Source organism: Furipterus horrens, unplaced genomic scaffold (assembly GCF_987537825.1).
Source record: "Furipterus horrens unplaced genomic scaffold, mFurHor1.1.pri manual_scaffold_2, whole genome shotgun sequence".
NCBI lineage: Eukaryota > Metazoa > Chordata > Mammalia > Chiroptera > Furipteridae > Furipterus > Furipterus horrens.
The window spans coordinates 65971636-65992121 of NW_028327172.1; the positions used below are offsets into that span (position 1 = coordinate 65971636).

Below are 20486 nucleotides of genomic sequence, written 5' to 3' on the forward strand. Positions count from 1 at the left end.
GAGCATAGAATATATTTAACTCTGATGCAGTCACAATAAAGGCCTCAGCTTTTCCCACAGGGAACTCTGGAGCTAAGATGAGCCTTCAGAATTGTTTTACTTTGAGGCAAGGGACTTGGCATTTATAACCATTCCTATGCATTCATTACCCCTACCCTTGGGCAAAGACTGGGAGTTAAGGCATAACTTGGGCCAGACAAGTTTCATTGGCTGAGGGAGATTTCCAGAGAGGGAGTCAGCTGAGAGCTGTCAGCCACCAATACTCTTAGTGGCTTGGGGAAGGAATGGGTTAATCTTGAAAGGGGAGTCTGGTAACATATTATGACATCTACTACAATGGCCTACAATGTCCTCAGTTAAAACTGACACAATTAGTTATCCTTCCGAACATAATTCATTTGCAGAGGGCCACAGATCAATAGGAGTAATAAAAGGGAGAAGAGTACAAGAAAATAAGAGGAAAATAGAGATGTTTTTAAAAATCATCAAGATTTAAATAGACGCTTCTTAAGAAATAAACAAAAGCAAACACTGATTGTGGACAAAATTGGAACACTGAGAAAAGATGAGTAGTAGGCTCTGAAAATAATTTAGATACTCATTTCAGTAACTTGACTTCAACATGTGATACATGTAGAAAGTTACAATTTTATAATTTAAAGAGTGGGCTTGACAATATGTATTTATTTACTTATTCATTTATTCTAAACTGTTTAGTACACACATAATTTATAAACATTTTCTCTGTCTTATACAAATAAGTCTGTCAGATTGTGATGAGGAAGCAGTTCTAGAGTCAAGAACTACTGATTATTCCTCAGTGTACAATTTCAGGATAATTAATAGAAATTCAAAGTAATAATAAATAAATAAAATGGAAATTCTGAACTGAAATTCAAGATACTTGTAGTTTTATTTTGCAGGGAAATATTTATTATAAGTTTGTTATACCTATTAGAAAGGCTAATAAGGCTAAATAAGTAATTTACTATTGAAAATTACTTAGGTGAAAATTTGTTTAATAAACATCACTGAAATAAATCTGATAGACTTTATGGTAAAGGTTAAAAACAATAAAAATGGTTGCAAAAACCTACTGGGGCCTGTCAATGGTCATATTTCCAAAGAAACAGGCAGTTCATTCCAGATTAAGTTCATCCTTTGGTTGGATTAAAAACAACCAATGGAAAGAGAATATAAGATCACAGAAATCCAGTCTAAATTAACATATATATTAAATTCAGAAATAACTTTTGAGGAAAACAAAACTTCCAAAGGTAAAAAAACACATGGACACTTCTTAATTTCTGGGGTTTACGATCTAGGAAAGCAAATTCTGCAAAGAGGTAAGGAGTGTTCTTTATTTCTCATCTCCTACTTTTTCCAGTCCAATAACCTGAAACATCTAACTGGCTCTGATAAGAAGCGCTGGGGAGTATGACAGTTTTACTCTCTCAGAGATCATAGAACACAGGCTATTGATGTGATTTTTCCCAACATAGCCCACACTAAAATTGTCTGTTTTTATTAAGAAGCTTTATTTCCCTCTAAAAAAATAAATCAACCAACCAACCAATTAACCAACCAACTACTTTGTAGTTCTGCATTACAAAACATTTTATAGAAACTTGTAAGTTTCATATCATCCATAATGCTATGTAAATATATTGTAAAGATAAAACATCTATCAAAAATGGAGCTTCTAAATGAATAAAAAAGCTTTGTATCCCTACCATAGTAAGTACCATACCAAGAAAGTTTGTTTTGGGAGACTGCCTTTAAATATGCAAAATGAAGCCTGTGTGATTTGGATGGTTAAGCCTGTCTTTTTATATGTGATAACTTTGGAGGCATTACTTGATTTTACTACATTTGACAAACTATAAAAAGTGCAGAGGAGATTCCAAATTTTGCTTTCTGAGACCATCTGTCAATTAGAGTAAAAATGGAGAAGGATAATCAACATGGTGTTATTATCCAGCTGTGATCCTAAAGGTATTGTGATCCACAGATTAGTCAGATGACACCTTCAGAAATTAAGGAAGGGCCTGCCAATAATAGACTGCCTCAGATATCATCTCAGGCAGTTACCTGTCATTCAGTTCTAATTTTATGCAAAAAGCAAGGAAATACATTATTTATAAGAATGAGTTTTAACAGATTTTTAAATGCAGTGTTTAATTATATTAATACCTCTGAAATAATGTCATAGTTGACTAAAGTGAAAAAATGCTTTATTATGAAGTTTTGTTTTGTTCTGTTTTGTTTGTATTCAACAAACATTGACTTAGTGGCTATTTTGTGGACCTTCACAATGCAAAGTATTCAAACATAAAATGTCACATTAGCCTCTGCTATTAGGGATCCTACTGTTTAGCTTATTTCATTAGTGTATAAAATGTCATAGAATCACAGATTTTAATGGCATATTTTGGTCATGATCATATGACTATATGGAGCATACACATACTAAAAAATATGGGAATTGTTTGTTGCTATGGAAAACACTGCTACTTGGAGAAGATGGCAGGTGCAGGCACTTTCTGAGACACAGACAGGCAGAGGAAATGGATGTGGCTCACTTTCCTGGGCTGATCTGAAAATTCCAAGGCCTCAAGGGTACCTCTCTCCTTTCTAGCCCCCAAGCTTTGGTTGGTTGGATCTCTATTATTCAGTCCTATTCGAATGACAAAAATAACTTCTGTTAAGTTAGGTGGAAGACTGGGAGACAACTGTCATATAGCAAATATGTGGCAGTCACAACATTACAACAGAAAACAGGAAGTTGGTCGGTTACCAGGTTGTCAGGATTCAGAGCAAGACAAAGATCTAGGAGACATAAAACCAAGGGGTGAGGAAGGACAAAGACTCTGCTGGTCAGGCAGGTGGTAGGGTCCAGAGTCCAGAAGACCACATTACTTGAAAGTATAAATATTACTAATGAGTAGAATGAGCCAAAGAGAATATGTGCCATTGTTAGAGCTAATGATCATCTGCCTTTTTCTCTCTCTTTTTAAATTGTTGTTCTATTACAGTCATCTCTATTTTCCCCCATTGCTCTCCCTGCCCCCAACCCCCTCCCACAGTCAGTTTCCACCTTGTTGTCCATGTCCATGGGTCATTTATACTGGTTCCTTGACTAGAACATTCTCCTAAAGATTTTACTTATTTATTTTTAGAGAAAGTGGAAGGGAGGGAGACAGAGACAGAGAGAAACATCGAGTGGTTGCCTCTTGCATGCCCCTAACCCTGGACATGACCTACAACCCAGGCATGTGCCCTGACTGGGAATTGAACCGGCAATCTTTTGGTTCGCAGGCTGGCACTCAATCTACTAAGCCATGCCAGCCAGGGCCATCTGCCTTTTTGTATGCTTGCTGATTAGTTATGAAGTACCTCCAATACTCACATCTGCTAATATGATGAAGAAGAGGATGCAGCAGATGCTCACGAGGTCCTCAGAGTTTTATGCCTCAGTAAACCCTGGCAGTGTGTCTGATAATTTTATTCATTTTAAAAACATTAACAGTTATCCACCAGTAAAGAGAATGATGCCAGTTGAGCACAGTAGTCTTTTATTCTGAGACTTTCACTCCTTAGGAAATAGAAGCTAATTCAGAATAAGATAAACTAGGAATAAAAGTAACCATAAGGAAGACTGACATAAGCCAGAACCTTTCCAGCTTAAGTAAAATCCTTAATGTATTAAAGTTTATATTCTGACCCCTTTTTATTTATCTAATGCTGCACAAAAACCATGGATAAGATATGTTCCTTTATGATTCCTATGTTTGATATAAAGACTATCATGATCACTTCTACTTTCTAACTTTCTGACATTCAGATCTGCTTGGCAATGGAATGGACTGTTTTAAAGGAGTGAGTTCTTCATCATTAAAAAGGTTATAACAGACATTCATGACACTGATAAGGAATCCACGTATCAACTTAGGACAAACTCAGTGATCTCTAAGATCCCTGACAACCCTGACAAAGTATCTTTTTCCATCTTAGGTTGCCTTTCTCTTTATTCTTGTCCTATCCTAATGCTATATCCATACTCTGTGGTCTAGGTCAGGCAGCAACTTTTTCCCCAAACAATATTACTTCATATGATAGTTATAAGGAATCGATGAGCTATTGTACAAATATTTTTTAGTTGAGTACTTGGCATACAGTAGCTGCCCAATTAACTCCTTCCTTTCCTTTCCTCACAATGCTAATAATTCCCATTAAGCTCTCTCTTTTCTGGCCTCCAATACTATTTGGGTGTAATAATTTAGTAATTTTTTTATGGTCATGTTTTTCTTGAATTATTAATATTCTATGTAATCTTAAATTTAAGACTAGAACCTAATTTTCTTTCTACCTTTATTTTCCACAGTTTATAGACGAGGGTTGAACACACAGTAGTCCATGAATATGGAGAGGACAGGCTTGATAAAGAAGAATAAATCATGCAGTTTAAAAATCACACTGTATTAATTTTGTTACACAAATTTAGTATTCACGTGGCCTGGAAACGTCTTATGCTTCAGCCTCCTCATTAAAAAATGGGGTCCTATATCTCTACTCTACCTTTCTTAAGTGTATTGTTATAACTAGAGATTTGGGTAAATACAAAGGATCATTCAGATAATGCATTTTGATGTGGCTGCCCATTTAATTTCAATTTAGCATTTTGGGAGAGTTTGCAATGGAAAAGGCAGTTTTTAGCTGATCATCCTAATGACAAACTTTTTTTTTTTTTTAATCCAGAAAAAATTGCAGGCTTCCATGATATTCAGTATAACTGTTCTTCATGCATTTTAAGGATTAAAACTAGCTTACATCTCAAACAAATAATCAGGGTTTTCAAGTCTCTGGCAAGCAATGAATCACCAGTCCTCCATTAAGTCTGTGGCTTGGGTCCACATGGCCATGCCCAGGGGCTGTCCAGACATCCTGAGATATGAAGAGGTTCTCACAGACCTCTGACCGTCATAAACATTTGTGTCAAAACATAATTGCAAATGCTTTATTTGATAAAACGATGGCTATTTAGGTCCAAAGCTCATGATGGTCGACTTCCTCATTGTAATCTCTGCATAACCAGTCTGGAGTGAATGTTCAATCCCTGCTCCATGCAGCTGTCAGAATTATCTCCCAACAAATCAGAATCACATGGCTCCCTGCTGAAGTCAAAATACAACCCCAAATCCAAGGTTCAGAAATTGGTGCCTTTTACTTGTTAATGAGACTTCTGTTTCTTCCCTTTAAATTTATTCAACAAATATTGACTTATTGTCTACTATGTGCCCTCACAGTACTGTGAGGGCCATTGGTTCCTCACTGTTCCTGTAACATACTCCAACCTCTTCAGCTTTTCTATCTTGCTTAACCTGCTTGCTTGGTTTGAAATGCAGCTTCTTCTCCTAGTACCTGGCAAAATCCTGCCTGTCCAGGTCTGGTTCAAATACCAACTCCTCCTGCCAGCCATATGCACAGTGATAGCACAGTGAAAGCACATCACTAGCCTGTCCCACTGCCCCTCCTCTTTAATTTGTGCTCTCTTAGGGGTGCAAGATCATGCCCTTTGCTTTGGATCCCTCACAGCACTTAACTTATAAAGCTGAACTGAAATCGAAATCTAATTTGTCATTTTCAGTTAATTTATATCATTGCTTAAAAAAAAAGTGATTTGGGTGAATTGGATCAAATGTTATGGACTAATAGAATACTTAGACCCTTTCAACAGTAGCTCCATTAATGGATTCACCCCAAAATAGTCATATTGCTGGGTTCCTAAAACATGGACTAAATAAAGAAGGCAAGAGAAAAAGAAGCATTTTATTATAGATGTTTTAATTTAAGTCTCAAAGCAATAGGTATTATTTTTAACCTGATATAATTATAGGTTTGCCTACTCTCTCTCTCAAAAATGTAGTCCAAAAGCACTATTTTATTTAAAACATAACCATGTACATTTTATATAGATATTATTAAAGCTACAAATCAAAATGTACCCAGAGCTTCTTCTACTCACCAAAGGCTGTGTATAAAAGACACCAGTATAACTAGTGGAAAGGTGAACTTCATAAAGCCATATTTTGTCATCTACAAGATTCTAAATATCAACACCATTGGTAACTTTTTTTTTTTTTTTTGCCATAGATTTGGTTGATTCCTTTGACACTGCAGTGTGAATGTGCTTAAAATGTATACTGTCCTTTCTCTTCTGATTCACTCTCCTGTAATCACCCATGGTGCGTTAGTTCCTAGGGCAGTTAATCTAGAGAGGACTCCAGTCAAAGGCTCACTCTATTCCTGCTTAAGTCTCTGAATTCCCTTTGGCTTTCTTACCCTGCTGGGCCAGCCTATACCCCCTAAGGCATCTTCAATGGCTCTCCTTTGAAACTCAGAGAAGGTCACAGGTCACCCCCCGTGGCTCTCTTCTGAACACTATTCTGCCATTCTAATTCTTGGGTTCTTCTATTGGCCTCTCAGACAGAGGGCATCCACAAGTCCTAAGGCCTTTCCAAATCTCTCTTCTATGCAATACTTTCAACCCTTCTCCTAAAACATAATTTCTCAGACATATTACTTCACATGGAGGAGGGCAGAAGGAGACAGAATGCTTTGCCTTTTTTGCTCTCTGCTTTTCCAATGTCATAAAATGGAATTGTTTCCAGTATATGGCCTTGAAGCCATCCAGGACCCAATCAATATTTGAGGAAATTGAGAGAAAAGGGAGAGACAGTTTCTTTTACAGCTTTTACTTTTGAAAGTTCCAATTTTTACAATACATATGTATTTCTATTAATTATTCTAAATATATTAAAAATGGTAAGTCCTATATTGCCCTAAACCTAAATATTTTTCTCACTTCTCAATATGATAATTTGCTCTAATTTTCTATTTTGTAGTTTATTATTTCTGTCTACAATCCGGAGCCTAATTTTAACATGGCTTGTAATAATATGGATTAATAGGGAGTAAGAAGTAAATTTTGTGCTTCTCAAGGGCAAGAACAACATATATGTAAATAGGAATACAGCAGGTACTATTAACTGCCAACTTTAAGGAAGGGATTAAAGATATTTATTGATACAAATGAAGGACATTAAACTAAAGTGGTGATGTCTAAGAGACAAAAACAATAAGTCATATAATTTGACCAGGACCATTAATTTTTATACTTGTGTTTTAAAATAAAGAGGGGGCCCTCTTACATAAAGAAAAAAACAATATTCAAAATTCATGTTTACAGATAACCCTGAGAAGATATATTTTGGATGCTATTTTATTTTCAAATATCATATTTTTGTATGATATTCTTTTGTGGTTCTGTTTTGTGACCTTCATTCATAAAATTTGTTCATAATCTTGAAGAAATTATCAACTCAAGGTAAGGAAAAAAAAGAACTCACAAATTAGAAGAAAGTGAGCTTAATATGATTTAAATATTTTACATATAACTACTAATAATTAAAATTTATTTAATGAGATATAGACAGGGAGTTGGTAATTGTTTATTATTTATATTGTTTCTTCCATTTATTGTAAAGTAAACCAGGATAAAAAAGATAATTTGGAATAACATGTTAGTTTTGGTTACATTGGCAAATATAACAAAGAGAGCTCATGTTTTATTTTTCTAATATAAATCTATCAGTTTCAGGAGTGAGAAAGGATTTTAGAAATTATCTGGTCTAACTTGTTTACTTAACTTCTCTGAGATTAATGCCCAGGTAGGTCAAGTAGCTGACTGGCTTTTTGTTACACAGCTGATTAGAGATTGAGCTGGAAATTGATCCAGAAATTTCCTGACTTTGGGTATAGGACTTTTTCACTGTATCACATTATCTTCATAATAAAATTCAATCCAAATTGAGTTTATATGTTTGGGTTTATTATATCTGTAGTTTTCCAGTGTTTCCCAAAGTGCTTAGAGAAAAATAAACTGATTTTAATAAGCATGTGACAGCATTTTAAATTTGGTTTGTAGGCATAAATTGTATTTGGATCCATCTCTTTAGCAAATATAGATGAGATATTGCAGCCAAAACCTCTCTCTGCCACCAGAATTCCATCTGTCTTTCTCTTTCTCTCCCTGTCATGTTATTCTTGTATGTCTTAAAGAGGACAATGGGAGAAAAAGGTGTTTTTTCACATCTTTGTTGAGTTGAGACACTGTCATGGTTCTATAAGATTTAATTAAAAATATTTCCCACTCCATTTAGTTGACTGCTATGTAGATATATAAAATAAAAGAAGATATTACAAAGAAAATGTTTAGTTGACAAGAAATGAGTATGCTTATTTAAGACTATTGTATCTTTCTGACTGTGTGTTGTGTTTTTAGCTTTATAGGCTGTGAGAAATTAAAAAATTTCCAAAAATTACCATTTCTTGGACAGGCAGGTTATTTCATTTATTTATTGTATTATAATTACTGTTAAGAAAGTTTTGAATAACACTAGCCATTTATGTAGCAACATAACTTTTGAAAAGTAACATGGAAATATTGACAATATTAATCAAGTAAATAAAAGTGGCAAAGAAACCAGACTTTCATAATAAAGTATTACCACTTTCTTACTGGGGATGGGAGGGTGGGTGTTAAAATAATTATTACTTTCAGTTTGACCTAATATAAAATAATCATTTAAATAAAATTGATTTTTTCCTATGCTTCTTTAGCATTTCATAGATAAGAAAGTTTTTACATTTGAACTGAAATTTCTAAAATTATTACTGCTTAAAAAATAAAAATGTATTAACTTACGGCCCTGATGCTTTCAAAATGTCCACCTTCTTTCTCAAAGTCGATGGGCTGTCCTTTTAGTGTCCAGTAGAAAGTGACATCCAAACTCGGATCGTGAATTGCTTTGCAGTTAAGAACAATGCTTTCTCCTACTGTCAACTCTGTTCTTTTAGGAGTAAGTTCTATTCTTGTAGGTTCTATAGAAATAAAAATGCATTAATTAACATAACATGTAGTATTTCCTTGCATTCTATATTTTAAATAATAGAGGAAAACTTAAACAAGGCACCTATGCAATAAATTGCTCCAGATATATATCCTTCAATAAACTATTATTAGCCCTGACTGGTGTGATTCAGTGGGCTGGGTGTCATCCTGCAAACTGCAAGGTTGCCAGTTTGATTCCCCATCAGGACACAAGCCTAAATTGCAGACCAGGTCCTGGCTGTGGGTGTGTGAGAGGCAACTGATTGCACATCGATGTTGCTCTCTCTCTCTTTTTCTCTTCCTTACCCTCTCTCTAACAATAAGCAAATGAATTCTTTAAAAAATAAACTATTATTAATTAAACTATTACATTTTATATGCTAAGACATTTCCCTATGCTTCTGTAGGGGAGTGATATTTTAAAAGTCCTTGTTCCTATTAAGAAGTTGGACAAAAAAAGATGAGAGGCTGCATAATTAGAAGTATTTGGCATTCTGGAAGGAGGAAAATTAGAAAAAGAAGCTATAGTTGGTCTCCCTGTCCACCTTCAATGATTATTGAGTATAAATAAAAGTTTTTTACAATAAAAATGCTCCATATCTAAGGAGGAAGAATTCAGGTGAGTTCTCTTTTTTAAAGGTTATAGGAAGCACCTCTCCTCAAATTATTATTTTAACAGAGATAAAAATATACTAGAATTACTAAAACACCTTGTGTTTGCTTTACACTCTACACTCACTCTTATGAACAGAAAAGAAGTAGAAGAAGCACCTCTGGCTGATTATAAAATATCACTTTTGATAGATTGTGAATGGTTTAATTGAGATATGAAAAGAAAGTCAAAATATTGAATGCAAGTGTTTATGAGAAGAAATATTGTTTTTTAATTACTCTTTGACTCAGTTAACTTTTTCAAAAATTCATACATTTTCACAGAGTTTAGAGCAACTTTGAACCAATAAAGACTACTATCAGATATACATCTAAGATTTATTTAAGATAGTGATCAACTTTTAAGTTATATAAATGTCTAAATATATTAATCACTGAATTGTCCACCTGAAACTAATATAGCATTGTATATCAACTGTAATTAAAAATAAAATATTTTTTTAAGAATAGTGATCAAATAACTGCAATATGATGTGGTATTTTTAATAATGTAGGGAAGTGATGAATAGAGAGAAAAAGATAATATCAAAATTCTAAATGGATATCTGATTGTAGATATATAAAGAAAACTGATACAATTGATTAAAATCTAGCCCAATTTTCCTATCCTAGCTCTATTGTTGATAATAGTATAATCTAATGGAGCACCATTCTTAACCACCCAACAAGATCCTGCTAAGCAGTCACTGAAGAGGAAAGGGCACTACCAGGACAGGAATGCCAATTTAAATCTTAACATTTTGGGAGTCAGATATTTCATGTGGCAGTCTAAGTTTTGGCTTCATCAGAGAACACAGTCACATTATACAGTAGTTTAAACTGTGAGAATTAGAATATTCTGAGTAAGTAAATAATCTAGTGAATTTGTGATTAACAGAAAATGTTTTTGTTATTATAAAAAAGTCTTTGGATTCAGTATTGCCTCTTTGTTTGGCACACAGAAGCAATAAGACAGACTGGAGTCAGAAATGAGTTTGATTCCTGTAATGTATGCTCTAATGAAGACATCTTTTAAATTAGGTTGCTCCCATTGATTTTTGCCTCTTCTCTAAAATATCAAGACTGCTGGCTATTTTATTTTTCTGTTTCTAAAGAAAGAGACAAATTAACATTTTTATATTTGTGTGGCCAAATTATGATTCACTATAAAATATATACACAAATGGAAAAAATAATTATGTATATCATTCAATTGTGAGAAATATTTGTTTGCCAATTGAGGAGAATGCCTAAGATATGAGATTTTCTTAGTATTTATTAAAGAGTGACATGTAGTCTTGAAGGTTCTAGGCTTGAAATCTAGTTCACTTTAGAAATAGAAAACTAATAGAGGCATTTAAGCAGCAATAGTTGTAATATTAAACAATACTTTAATGACTTTATGTAAAAAATTCCACTGATGCAAACATCCAAGAGCAGCTCTGGTCCATGGGTTTATCTGACGCACATTTCAGTGCATGACATTCGTGTACTGCTTCTTCCACCTTCCTACCTCAAATCTTCTGTGGGAGTCATGATAAAAGAAGATTACTGATTAATGCTAAAATTAATCTTGGCAGGGGAAAAATATTTTTGTACTGTTAGCATACTTTTAAATTTTGAGACAGTGACTAAACCTTCACAAAGTTGTCTTCATTTTCTCACATATTTTGTTCAAAGAAAAATGTTTAAATTTCTATTGACAAGACATTCCATCTCTTTATGGTTCCCAAAATAATGAAAAGGGACAATTAGGCTGTGTTAGTTCTCTTTTTACAATGTATTTTATCAACAGGAGCATGCATACACATATGTGCAAACACATACACATGCATGTTATATTTAGTCACTTTTGGATAAATCCATGAAATTATTTTTATGAACTATGTAGCCACATTTTCTTACCTTTTACAGATACCGAAGCTATGATTTCAGCAGAACCAAACACATTTTCCCCTTGACAAACGTACTTTCCCTCATCTGATTTAGAAGCATTTAGGATCCGCAGATTCCCGTCTGGAAGAATAGCTATTCTGAAAATTATTAAACAAGGATTTTTTTCTCGTTTTACTGAAAATCAGCTAAGTAGTCATAAGAAACTCTGATGAAGTCTGAAAGCACTTCCAAGGTAACAATAAATAAGATCAAGGACTGCTGGGAAAATATGCAGTAATAGTAGAAATGTTTTACCCTTCAAGAAATTATGCAATAAACCCACTTGATATCTTTTCATATGTAACAGGGTTAGAAAGTTACAGGGTATTTTTCTTTTGACACCATTTTGGCAGTTAATTTTAAAACTTGTGGAAAAGGTGACCTTGATTTGCGTTATGAAAACTTATACTAGAATATCACACAGCAATATTTCAATATTAAGCTTGGGTATTTCACCTCAAACCATGAGTGACCTCAAAAATCAAATATAAAAAGAAACAGCATAAAAACATAGAGGAGGACAAGTATAGAACATAAAATTAATTGTAAACAGCCAAGAGATGATTTATGGTAGTTTCTGTACAGTGCCTCTCATGCAGCAAGGGTATGTAAATGAGACCTGATACCTGAGCTGCTCGCACTGCACTTTTTAAACATAAAAACATGATACCTGAGTTTGCATTTGGGCTTTTTAGAGACCTTTGTTAAAAATGGACCTTGAGTCTTATATGAAGGTGAAAAATTACAACATTATTAAACATTTTTAAAAGTTCAGTGAAAATGAGGTTGACCTTTAGGATTACCATATTCTCCTGTGTAGTTGTCATTCCAAAATATACAGATTTAAATTTAATTAGTACTTTTGTCCTTTTCTCTCTTCTAAGATCCTGAAATATATATTTCACTGGTGCATCAACCTACTCAAGCAACCTGAAACATAATAGAAGCAGCTGTTGTAGTTTTATTTGATATGCCACTACAGTTTGTGTTACTTAATTATTAACAGAAGAGAAGGTAGCTAAACTCTCTAAACCTGGGAGAGCTGCTTTGCCTCACCAAGGGGATTAACGTCCCTCTGTCCCCATGAGTGGACAAGAAAGACCAGTTTTTCAATCTCCTTGGGGGACAACCAGCTATTAGCTGGGATTACTGGAAGAGGGAGAAACAGTAAATGGGAAATTCCTCTGCTGAGGCACGTGTAGTGGAAGCCCGGAGGGAAAACTTTGAGGCATACACAGTAGGAACCAAAATGGTGACATAAAGAGGAGGAATCTAGCTTGTGAAAATCTGGGAAAAAATCGAGTAGGATAAGGGCACAAAACCCCAAAAGATCCAGAAAAAGAGATTGGATAGAATGAGGCCCAACACAAGCCCACAAAGAATTAGTTTGAAAGAAAGCCTGCTCTTTCCCAAGCCCAAGGAGATAAAACCAAAGCTTAACAAAAGCCCACGCTTCCCTCCATGTATTGGTCCCGTTCTCTCCCCGCAGTAGCTGCACACAAGTCAGAAGGTGGCACTGATGAACCAGAGCGCAGCCGTGAGCAGAGACTGCGATGTACTACCAGAGCCCAGGGTGATTGCATTAACAGTTCTGGATCTTGAACCTCCCGGTGGACACCTGTGCTCATCACGCACCAGACTCCCGCAGTAGGACGGAGCTGAGCCTCCTGGTCATGGATGAAACATTGGGCACCTGGAGGAGTCCTTTGTTTTTGCTCCAATACATCTTACGACTATGCCACAAACTCTCTCACATGTAGGTACCCAAAATGCGTTTCCCATGACTCCGTGAAATAATCCTATTTCCACAGGCAACATTTGGATTGACTTTTTTTAAGAAAAAGGAAATAACACAGACTGTACTGCCTTCGGTGAGAACCAGTGAACTTAAAATCCTAAAATTGGATCGTCCTAGTCCTAAAATAATAGTTTCACAACACTGTAATAATATTAAACTTTTTAAGATACAAGAATAGTTGAATCTGTTTAGTCAATCTACTTTATCTTATTTTAAAATGTGTATTCAATCTTGTCAATCACCCAGAACTGACAGTTATTGAGATGATTAAACTTTTTATAACAACTGGATTAGATTCTAGGTTGCTTAATATTGATTATAAATTTATATTTAGATAGCATCATCAATAAAGATATCAGTTTAAAAAATCAAATTGTTTTCAATATGGATCAAACACAGAGAATGGAGATAAATTTAGAAGCAAAGCAAATGAGGAATAGCTAATTTTATTTTGTAAATTACATCTAAGAGCGATACTAACTTGAGACATTTGGCAAACAGTGACTTTAAAAGTTATATAATCCATTCAAAATGATCACTACAAAATTCTGTTCATTTATTTAGACAGTGCTCAGTTTCTTATAAATGGAATATAATTTATTTGTTTCATTTTGATCTTCAAAATACAATGCTACAAAAAAATACTGAAAGTGAAAATTATACTTTTTAAAAATAAATAGGCATTCCCTTGTGAGAATAACAAGCTATTGAAATTTAGCTAAATGATTATAATTTGTGCAAATTCTCAGTGTCTTGAAAATATCTGAATTTTACTGACTGGTGTAAATTCTAATCTAGCTGGTGAAAAGTTTGGTTTAAAAGTTCCCCTCCTTTAAAGAAATAAATGCATATTAGATACTGGCAGTATTTCAGCTCTTGATTTAAGATAAGTCTTTTCTTACTGACAGCAGACAATATATTATATTCTCCTTTTAAAGATAGTTTATGAACACTCCTGTACTTCAGGTCACTGATGCACTGGGGTATGAAGAATTTTAAATACAATGATGTTTTTTATCTGTCAAGGGGCAGTGTCATTTAACCAAAAACCTGTCTATTGATTTATGTATCATGTGCTTATTAGATGAGCTCATTTTTTAAGTTAACAAGGAAAAAATAAGTTAGACAATGAATGTGATTTACATTATAATGTCTGGCTATTGCATACCTAATTACTAGAAAATTCAAATTTGAAAAATATTTCCTTGCAGTTTTCTATCTCTATTTATCCTCTACCTACTACTATTATTACCACGTGATTCTTACATTTGGAATTTTCAGATTTGGGGATTAATTCTGCTGAGACATCCTTGAACTTGGAGTAGAGTGGCAACGGAGTGGTGAGGTGAAGTCTGTTGGGGGTAAGGAGAGGTCTTGGAAATGCAAACCAGAATTCTAGCATTCAGTATCAAGTCATGCTTGGTATATTATGGTTTCCTAATTTCTTCAGGAGTTTCTGCCTAGGCCTGGAGATACTTTGGCTCACATCTTGCCCTTAATCAGCGAATCTCTGCCTTGTCAACCTCCCCAGTACCATAGTCTACCTAGGATGCCATGGTGCTTATCCTGAACTTGCAATGATTTACTGCTATTTTGTTTTATATGCCTATTTTGATTTCCAAACTTCAGAACTATTTTCTGGCCCCTCCATTTCCATGTTTTCCAGGTTTAGCTAACCTCTCAGACATCACACAATCTAGTTTAGATCTTTCCAAGTATGCACTTGCCTGCAAGTACCATCTATTTACCTCATGCCACATTATTTAGAGATCATGCTCTCACTTCAGATTAAATTTCTTTCTGGTAGTATATCATAGTGGATATCATATCAAAGAATTATTAGTCATTTGAAGAATGAATGCTTCAAAATCAGAGAGAGATGAGTTCAAATCACTGCCATTGTGATCTTAAGCTTTCATAATCATATCTAACAGCTCTTTAACATTATTAACTAGATGATATATATATATATAAATTATAATACTTTAGTAGCATGTAATAAATATTAATTGAGAATTTCCTCAAAATATAAATACATTTGTAACAAATTTTAAAAGGAAAAAGGTAGAGAGTGCTAAGTTAAGTTTTCAATACACAAGCCTCAACTATTTAGGATGTCTGATAAGTCTTTTCTGGGATTGGGGAGTAATATTTGAGCTGAGAACTGAGGAATGAGAAAGAGTGACCAAACTGTGGGAAAGTAAAAGGGACAGAATTTTCAAAGTCTCTGAGGTGAGAACAACAAAACCTTGAAGAACCACATGGCCAATTATGACGGCAGCACAGGAGGGGCAAGGAGTGTCCCAAGATGAGACTGGAGAGGTACACAGGAGGAAAGGTCATAGAGTATGTAGTATACTATGGAAAATATTTCATCTTTATTCTAAGGGCAATGGGAAGCTGCCTATTTTTCAGATTTATTGAGGTATCGTAGACATATTATAAGTTCATATGCTTAAAGTGTATACTTTGAAAAGTTCTCAGATATGGATACAGCCATGAAACCATTACCATAGTCAAAATAGTCAACATACATATCACATGCAAAGCATCTCTATGTTCTTTGTATTCTCTTCCCCTAACTCCTTCTCATCCCATCCTTATCACTGGGCTACTACTGATCTGCTTTGTCACTATAGTAAGTATGCACTTTTACAGAATTTAATATAAGTAGAATTATAGCATTATGTGTATATTCCCTTTGTTTAGTTTATTTCACTCAGCATAATTAAGCTGAGATTAACTTGAGATTCATCCATGAATTATCAATAATATATTCTTTTTATTGCTGAGTTAGTATTTCAATATGTAATATACCACAACTTGTTTATCCATTCACCATTGGGTGAATGTCTGGGTTATTTTTAAATTGAGGCTATTACAAATTAAGCTGCTATGAATGTTTGTGTATATAAATTTTATGGATATTAGCTTTAATTTCTTTTGGATAAATTCTTAGGACTATAATGACTGGATCATCTGTTTTGTTTGCTTAACTTTTTAATAAGTTGCCATACTGTTTCCAAGTGGTTGCACCACTTTACATTTCTAGTAGCATTGTCTGAATGTTCTTGCAATGCTAACACGGTCGCTCTTTTTAGTTTTAGCCATTACAATAAGTAGTACTAGAATCTCATTGCAGTTTTAGTTACATTTCCCTAATGATTAATAATATTGAACATCTATTTGTGTGCTTATTTTCCATTTGTCTGTCTTCTTTGGTGCAGTGATTGTTCAAATATTTTACTATTTTTAAATTTCATTATTTTCTTATTGAGGTTTGAGAGTTTTTTTTAAATTCCAAATATAACTTTTCCCAGGTTTTGAGATTTGCAAATATATTCTGCCAGTTTGTGGCATGACAGCATTTTTCCAATAACAGAGCTTCGTAATGTTGATAAAGCAAAATTCTTCAATTTTATTTTGTGCTTTGTGTTTTTGTTTTGTACCCACAAATCTTCACCTAACCTAACAACGATTTTCTGTTTTCTTTAAAAATTTTTAGAGTTTTAAGTTTCATCTTTATGCCTATGATTCATTTTGGGTTATTTTTTTTCTGTTCTGAGGTATAAATCTAAGTTATTATTTATCTATTTTTGGAGATGGCTATCTGATTTTCCCACGCTATTGCTTGGAAAAGACTATTTTCTCCATGGCCTTTCACCTTGTCAATAATCAATTGACCATAAATGTGTAGGTCAATTTCTTAATTCTCTCCTCTCTTTCACTGATCTATTTATCTATCTTCATGCCAAAAACCACACCATCTTTATTACTGAATAATTATGATCTGTCTTGAAATAAAGTAAATTAAGACTTACTACTTCTCCCTTCTTTTTCAAAGTCATTTTATCTACTTTATGTTCTTTGGATTTCCATATGAATTTTAGAATTAGCTTGTCAATTTCTAAAAAAAAATGATGAGATTTTGATTGAGATTTTAATGAATTTGTAGGTCAATATATGGAAAAATTAAAATAATATTTTCTTAAAGTTCATGAACATCATGTATCTCCATTTATTTAGGTATTCTTTAATTTTTCTACACAATGTTTCCTAGTTATTAGTCTACTGGGTTTAGACATATTTTATCAGACTTAACCCTATTTTTATGCTATAGAAAATATGTATTTAAATAACAATTTTTGAGGTAATTGTAGAATTATATGCAGTTTTAAATAAATAATAGTGAGAGGTCCTTTGTATGTTTTGTTTTTTTTAGTGTTCCCCTCATGGTAACATTTTGCAAAAATTATAGTATAGTACCACAAGCAGGATTATATTAATACAATCCATTGATTGTGTTTAGCTTTTCAAAATTTTAACTGACTCATTTGTGTGTGTGTGTTGAGTTCTATATAAAGTTTTCATTTTGCATTCATATATCCACCACAACAGTCAAGAAACAAAACAGCTTTAGCTCCACAGAGATTCTTTACTTTTCATTTTATAGCCAGACTCACCTTCATCCCACACTACCATCAGAACCCCTACCCCCTGGTTCCTAATTCCTGCCAACCACTAATTTTCCCTCTACTTCTTCTTTTTTATTTTTCATTTCAAAAATAATATGTAAGTGAAATCTTACAATATGTTACTTTTTTGGATTGTCCTTTAACTTACTTAGCTTAATTCTCTAAAGATTCATACAAGTTGTGTGTTAATAGTTTACTTATTTTGATTGCTGGGTAGTATTTCGTGGTTGGGTATCCCAGAGTTTCTTTAGCCATTCATCTATTGAAGGACATCTGGGCAGATTATAAACTTTAAAATTACAAATAAAGTTACTATAAGAATTTGGGTACAGGTTTTTACATACACATACATTTTAACTTCTCTGGGGTAACTATTCAAAAATATTATTTTGAGTCATATAGAAGTTCCATATATAGTTTTTATTTAAATTCATTTTCAATTACAGTTGACATATGATATTATATTAGTTTCAGGTGTACAACATAGTGGTTAGACATTTATATAACTTACAAAGTGATCACTTCTTTAAGTGTATTATGCATCTGGCACCATACAGAGTTATTAAATATTTTTTGACTTATTCCCTATGCTGTACTTTACATCCCTGTGACTATTTTTATAACTGGCAGTTTGTAAATATTAATTCCTTCCACCTTTTCCCCAATTCCCTCAAAACCCCTCCCATCGGGAGAACATCAATTTGTTTTCTGTAACTATGAATTTATTTCTGTAGTGCTTGTTTATTTTGTTTTTTAGATTCTGTATGTAAGTGAAATCATATGGTATTTGTCTTTCTCTGTCTGACTTATTTTACTTAACATAATACTCTTTAGATTCATTAATGTGTCACAAAAGAAAGATTTTATTACTTTTTATGGCTGAGTAATATCCCATTGTATATATGTAGCACCTCTTCTATATTCATTTGTCTATCAACAGAGAGTTAGGTTGTTTCCATATCTTATCCATTGTAAATAATACTGCAATAAACATAGGGGTGCATATATGTTTTTAAATTAATGTTTTAGATTTCTTTGGATATATACCCAGAAGTGAAATTGTTGTGACATAAGGCAGTCTCATTTTCAATTTTTTGAGGAACTGCCATACTGTTTTCCACGGTGTCTGCGCCACTTTGCAATCCCTGAAACAGTGCACAGGGGTTCCCTCTTTGCCACATCCTCTCCTTTGCAACACTTGTTTGTTGTTTTCTTGATAATAGCCATTCTAACAGGTGTGAGGTGATGGCTCATTGTGGTTTTAATTTACATTTCTTTGATGATTAGTGATGTTGAACACCTTTTCATAGGTCTGTTGGCCATCTGTGTCTCCTCTTTGGTGAAGTGTCAATCTAGGTTCTTGGCACTCTCTTTTTAAATAAGAGTGTTTATTTTATTTTACTTTTTTTGGTATTGAGTTTTATAAGTTCTTTATAAATTTTGGATATTAACTTATTAAATCTATCATTAGAAAATATCTTTTCCCATTTAGTAGGTTGTCTTTGTATTTTTTAAGTATATTTTATTGATTATGCTATTACAGTAGTCCCAATTTCCCTTTGTTCCCCTCCACCTAGTACCCCTACTTCCCTCCAGCAATCCCACCACCCTTATTTCATGTCCATGGGTTGTGCATGTAAGTTCGTTGGCTTCACCCTTCCTAATACTATTCTTCTTTTAAATTATATTTTATTGATTATGTTGTTACAGTAGTCCCAATTTTTTCCCCCTTTGCTCCCCTCTGCCCAGTATCCCCCTTCCCTCCAGCAATCCCACCCCTCTTAGTTCATGTCCATAGCTTGTGCATATAAGTTCTTTGGCCTCACCCTTTCCTATATTATTCTTAACTTCCCCTTGTCTATTTTGTACCAACCAATTATGCTTATTAGTCCCTGCACCATTTTCCCATTTCTCCCCATTCCCACTCCCACCTTAAACACCTCCAAAAGATCTCCATACCTATGATTCTCTTCCTAGTCCAGTTTGCTTAGTTGGATTTTGTTTTTATATTTTAGATTTAGTTGGTGATAGTTCTGAGGTTGTTTTCATTTTAATGTTCATAGTTTTGATCTTCTTTTTCTCAAGTAAGTTCCTTTGATATTTCATACAATAATAGCTTGGTGATGATGAACTCCTTTAGCTTTACCTTGTCTGGGAAGAATTTTATCTGCCTTTCCATTCTAAATGATAGCTTTGTTGAATAGAGTAACCATGGTTGTAAGTCCTTGCTTTTTATGACCTTGAATAGCTCTTACCAGTCCCTTCTTGCCTGCAAAGTTTCTTTTGAGAAATCAGCTGATAGTCTTATAGGCACCCCTTTGTAAGTAACTCTCTGCTTTTCTCTTGATGCTTTTAAGATTCTCTCTTTATCTTGAACCTTTGGCATTGTAATGATGATGTGTCTTGGTGTGGTCCTCTTTGGGTCTAGCTTTTTTTGGACTCTCTGTGCTTCCTGGACTTGTATGTCTATTTCCTTTGCAAAACTTGGGAAATTTTTCTTCATTATTTTTTCACATAAGCTTTCAATTTCTTGCTCTACCTCTTCTCCTTCTGGCACCCCTATGGTTTGGATGTGGCACATTTAAAGTTGTCCCAGAGGTTCCTAAGCCTCTCCTCATATCTTTCAATTCTAGTTTCTTTATTCTGTACTGGTTGACTGTATTTTTCTTCCTTA

The 20486-nt window shown here is 33.9% G+C and overlaps 1 protein-coding gene across 1 annotated transcript in view; it reads right to left on the bottom strand.

The window, feature by feature from the left end:
- Window positions 1-20486, bottom strand: part of CNTN5 (contactin 5) — a 524441-nt gene that overhangs the window by 161764 nt on the left and 342191 nt on the right. Inside the window, exons 12-13 of the mRNA XM_090267326.1 lie at window positions 11510-11637; window positions 8768-8943 (exon numbers count right to left, since the gene is read on the bottom strand). Of these exons, the coding sequence (XP_090123452.1) occupies window positions 8768-8943; window positions 11510-11637 (304 nt within the window). The remainder of the gene's footprint in view (window positions 1-8767; window positions 8944-11509; window positions 11638-20486) is intronic.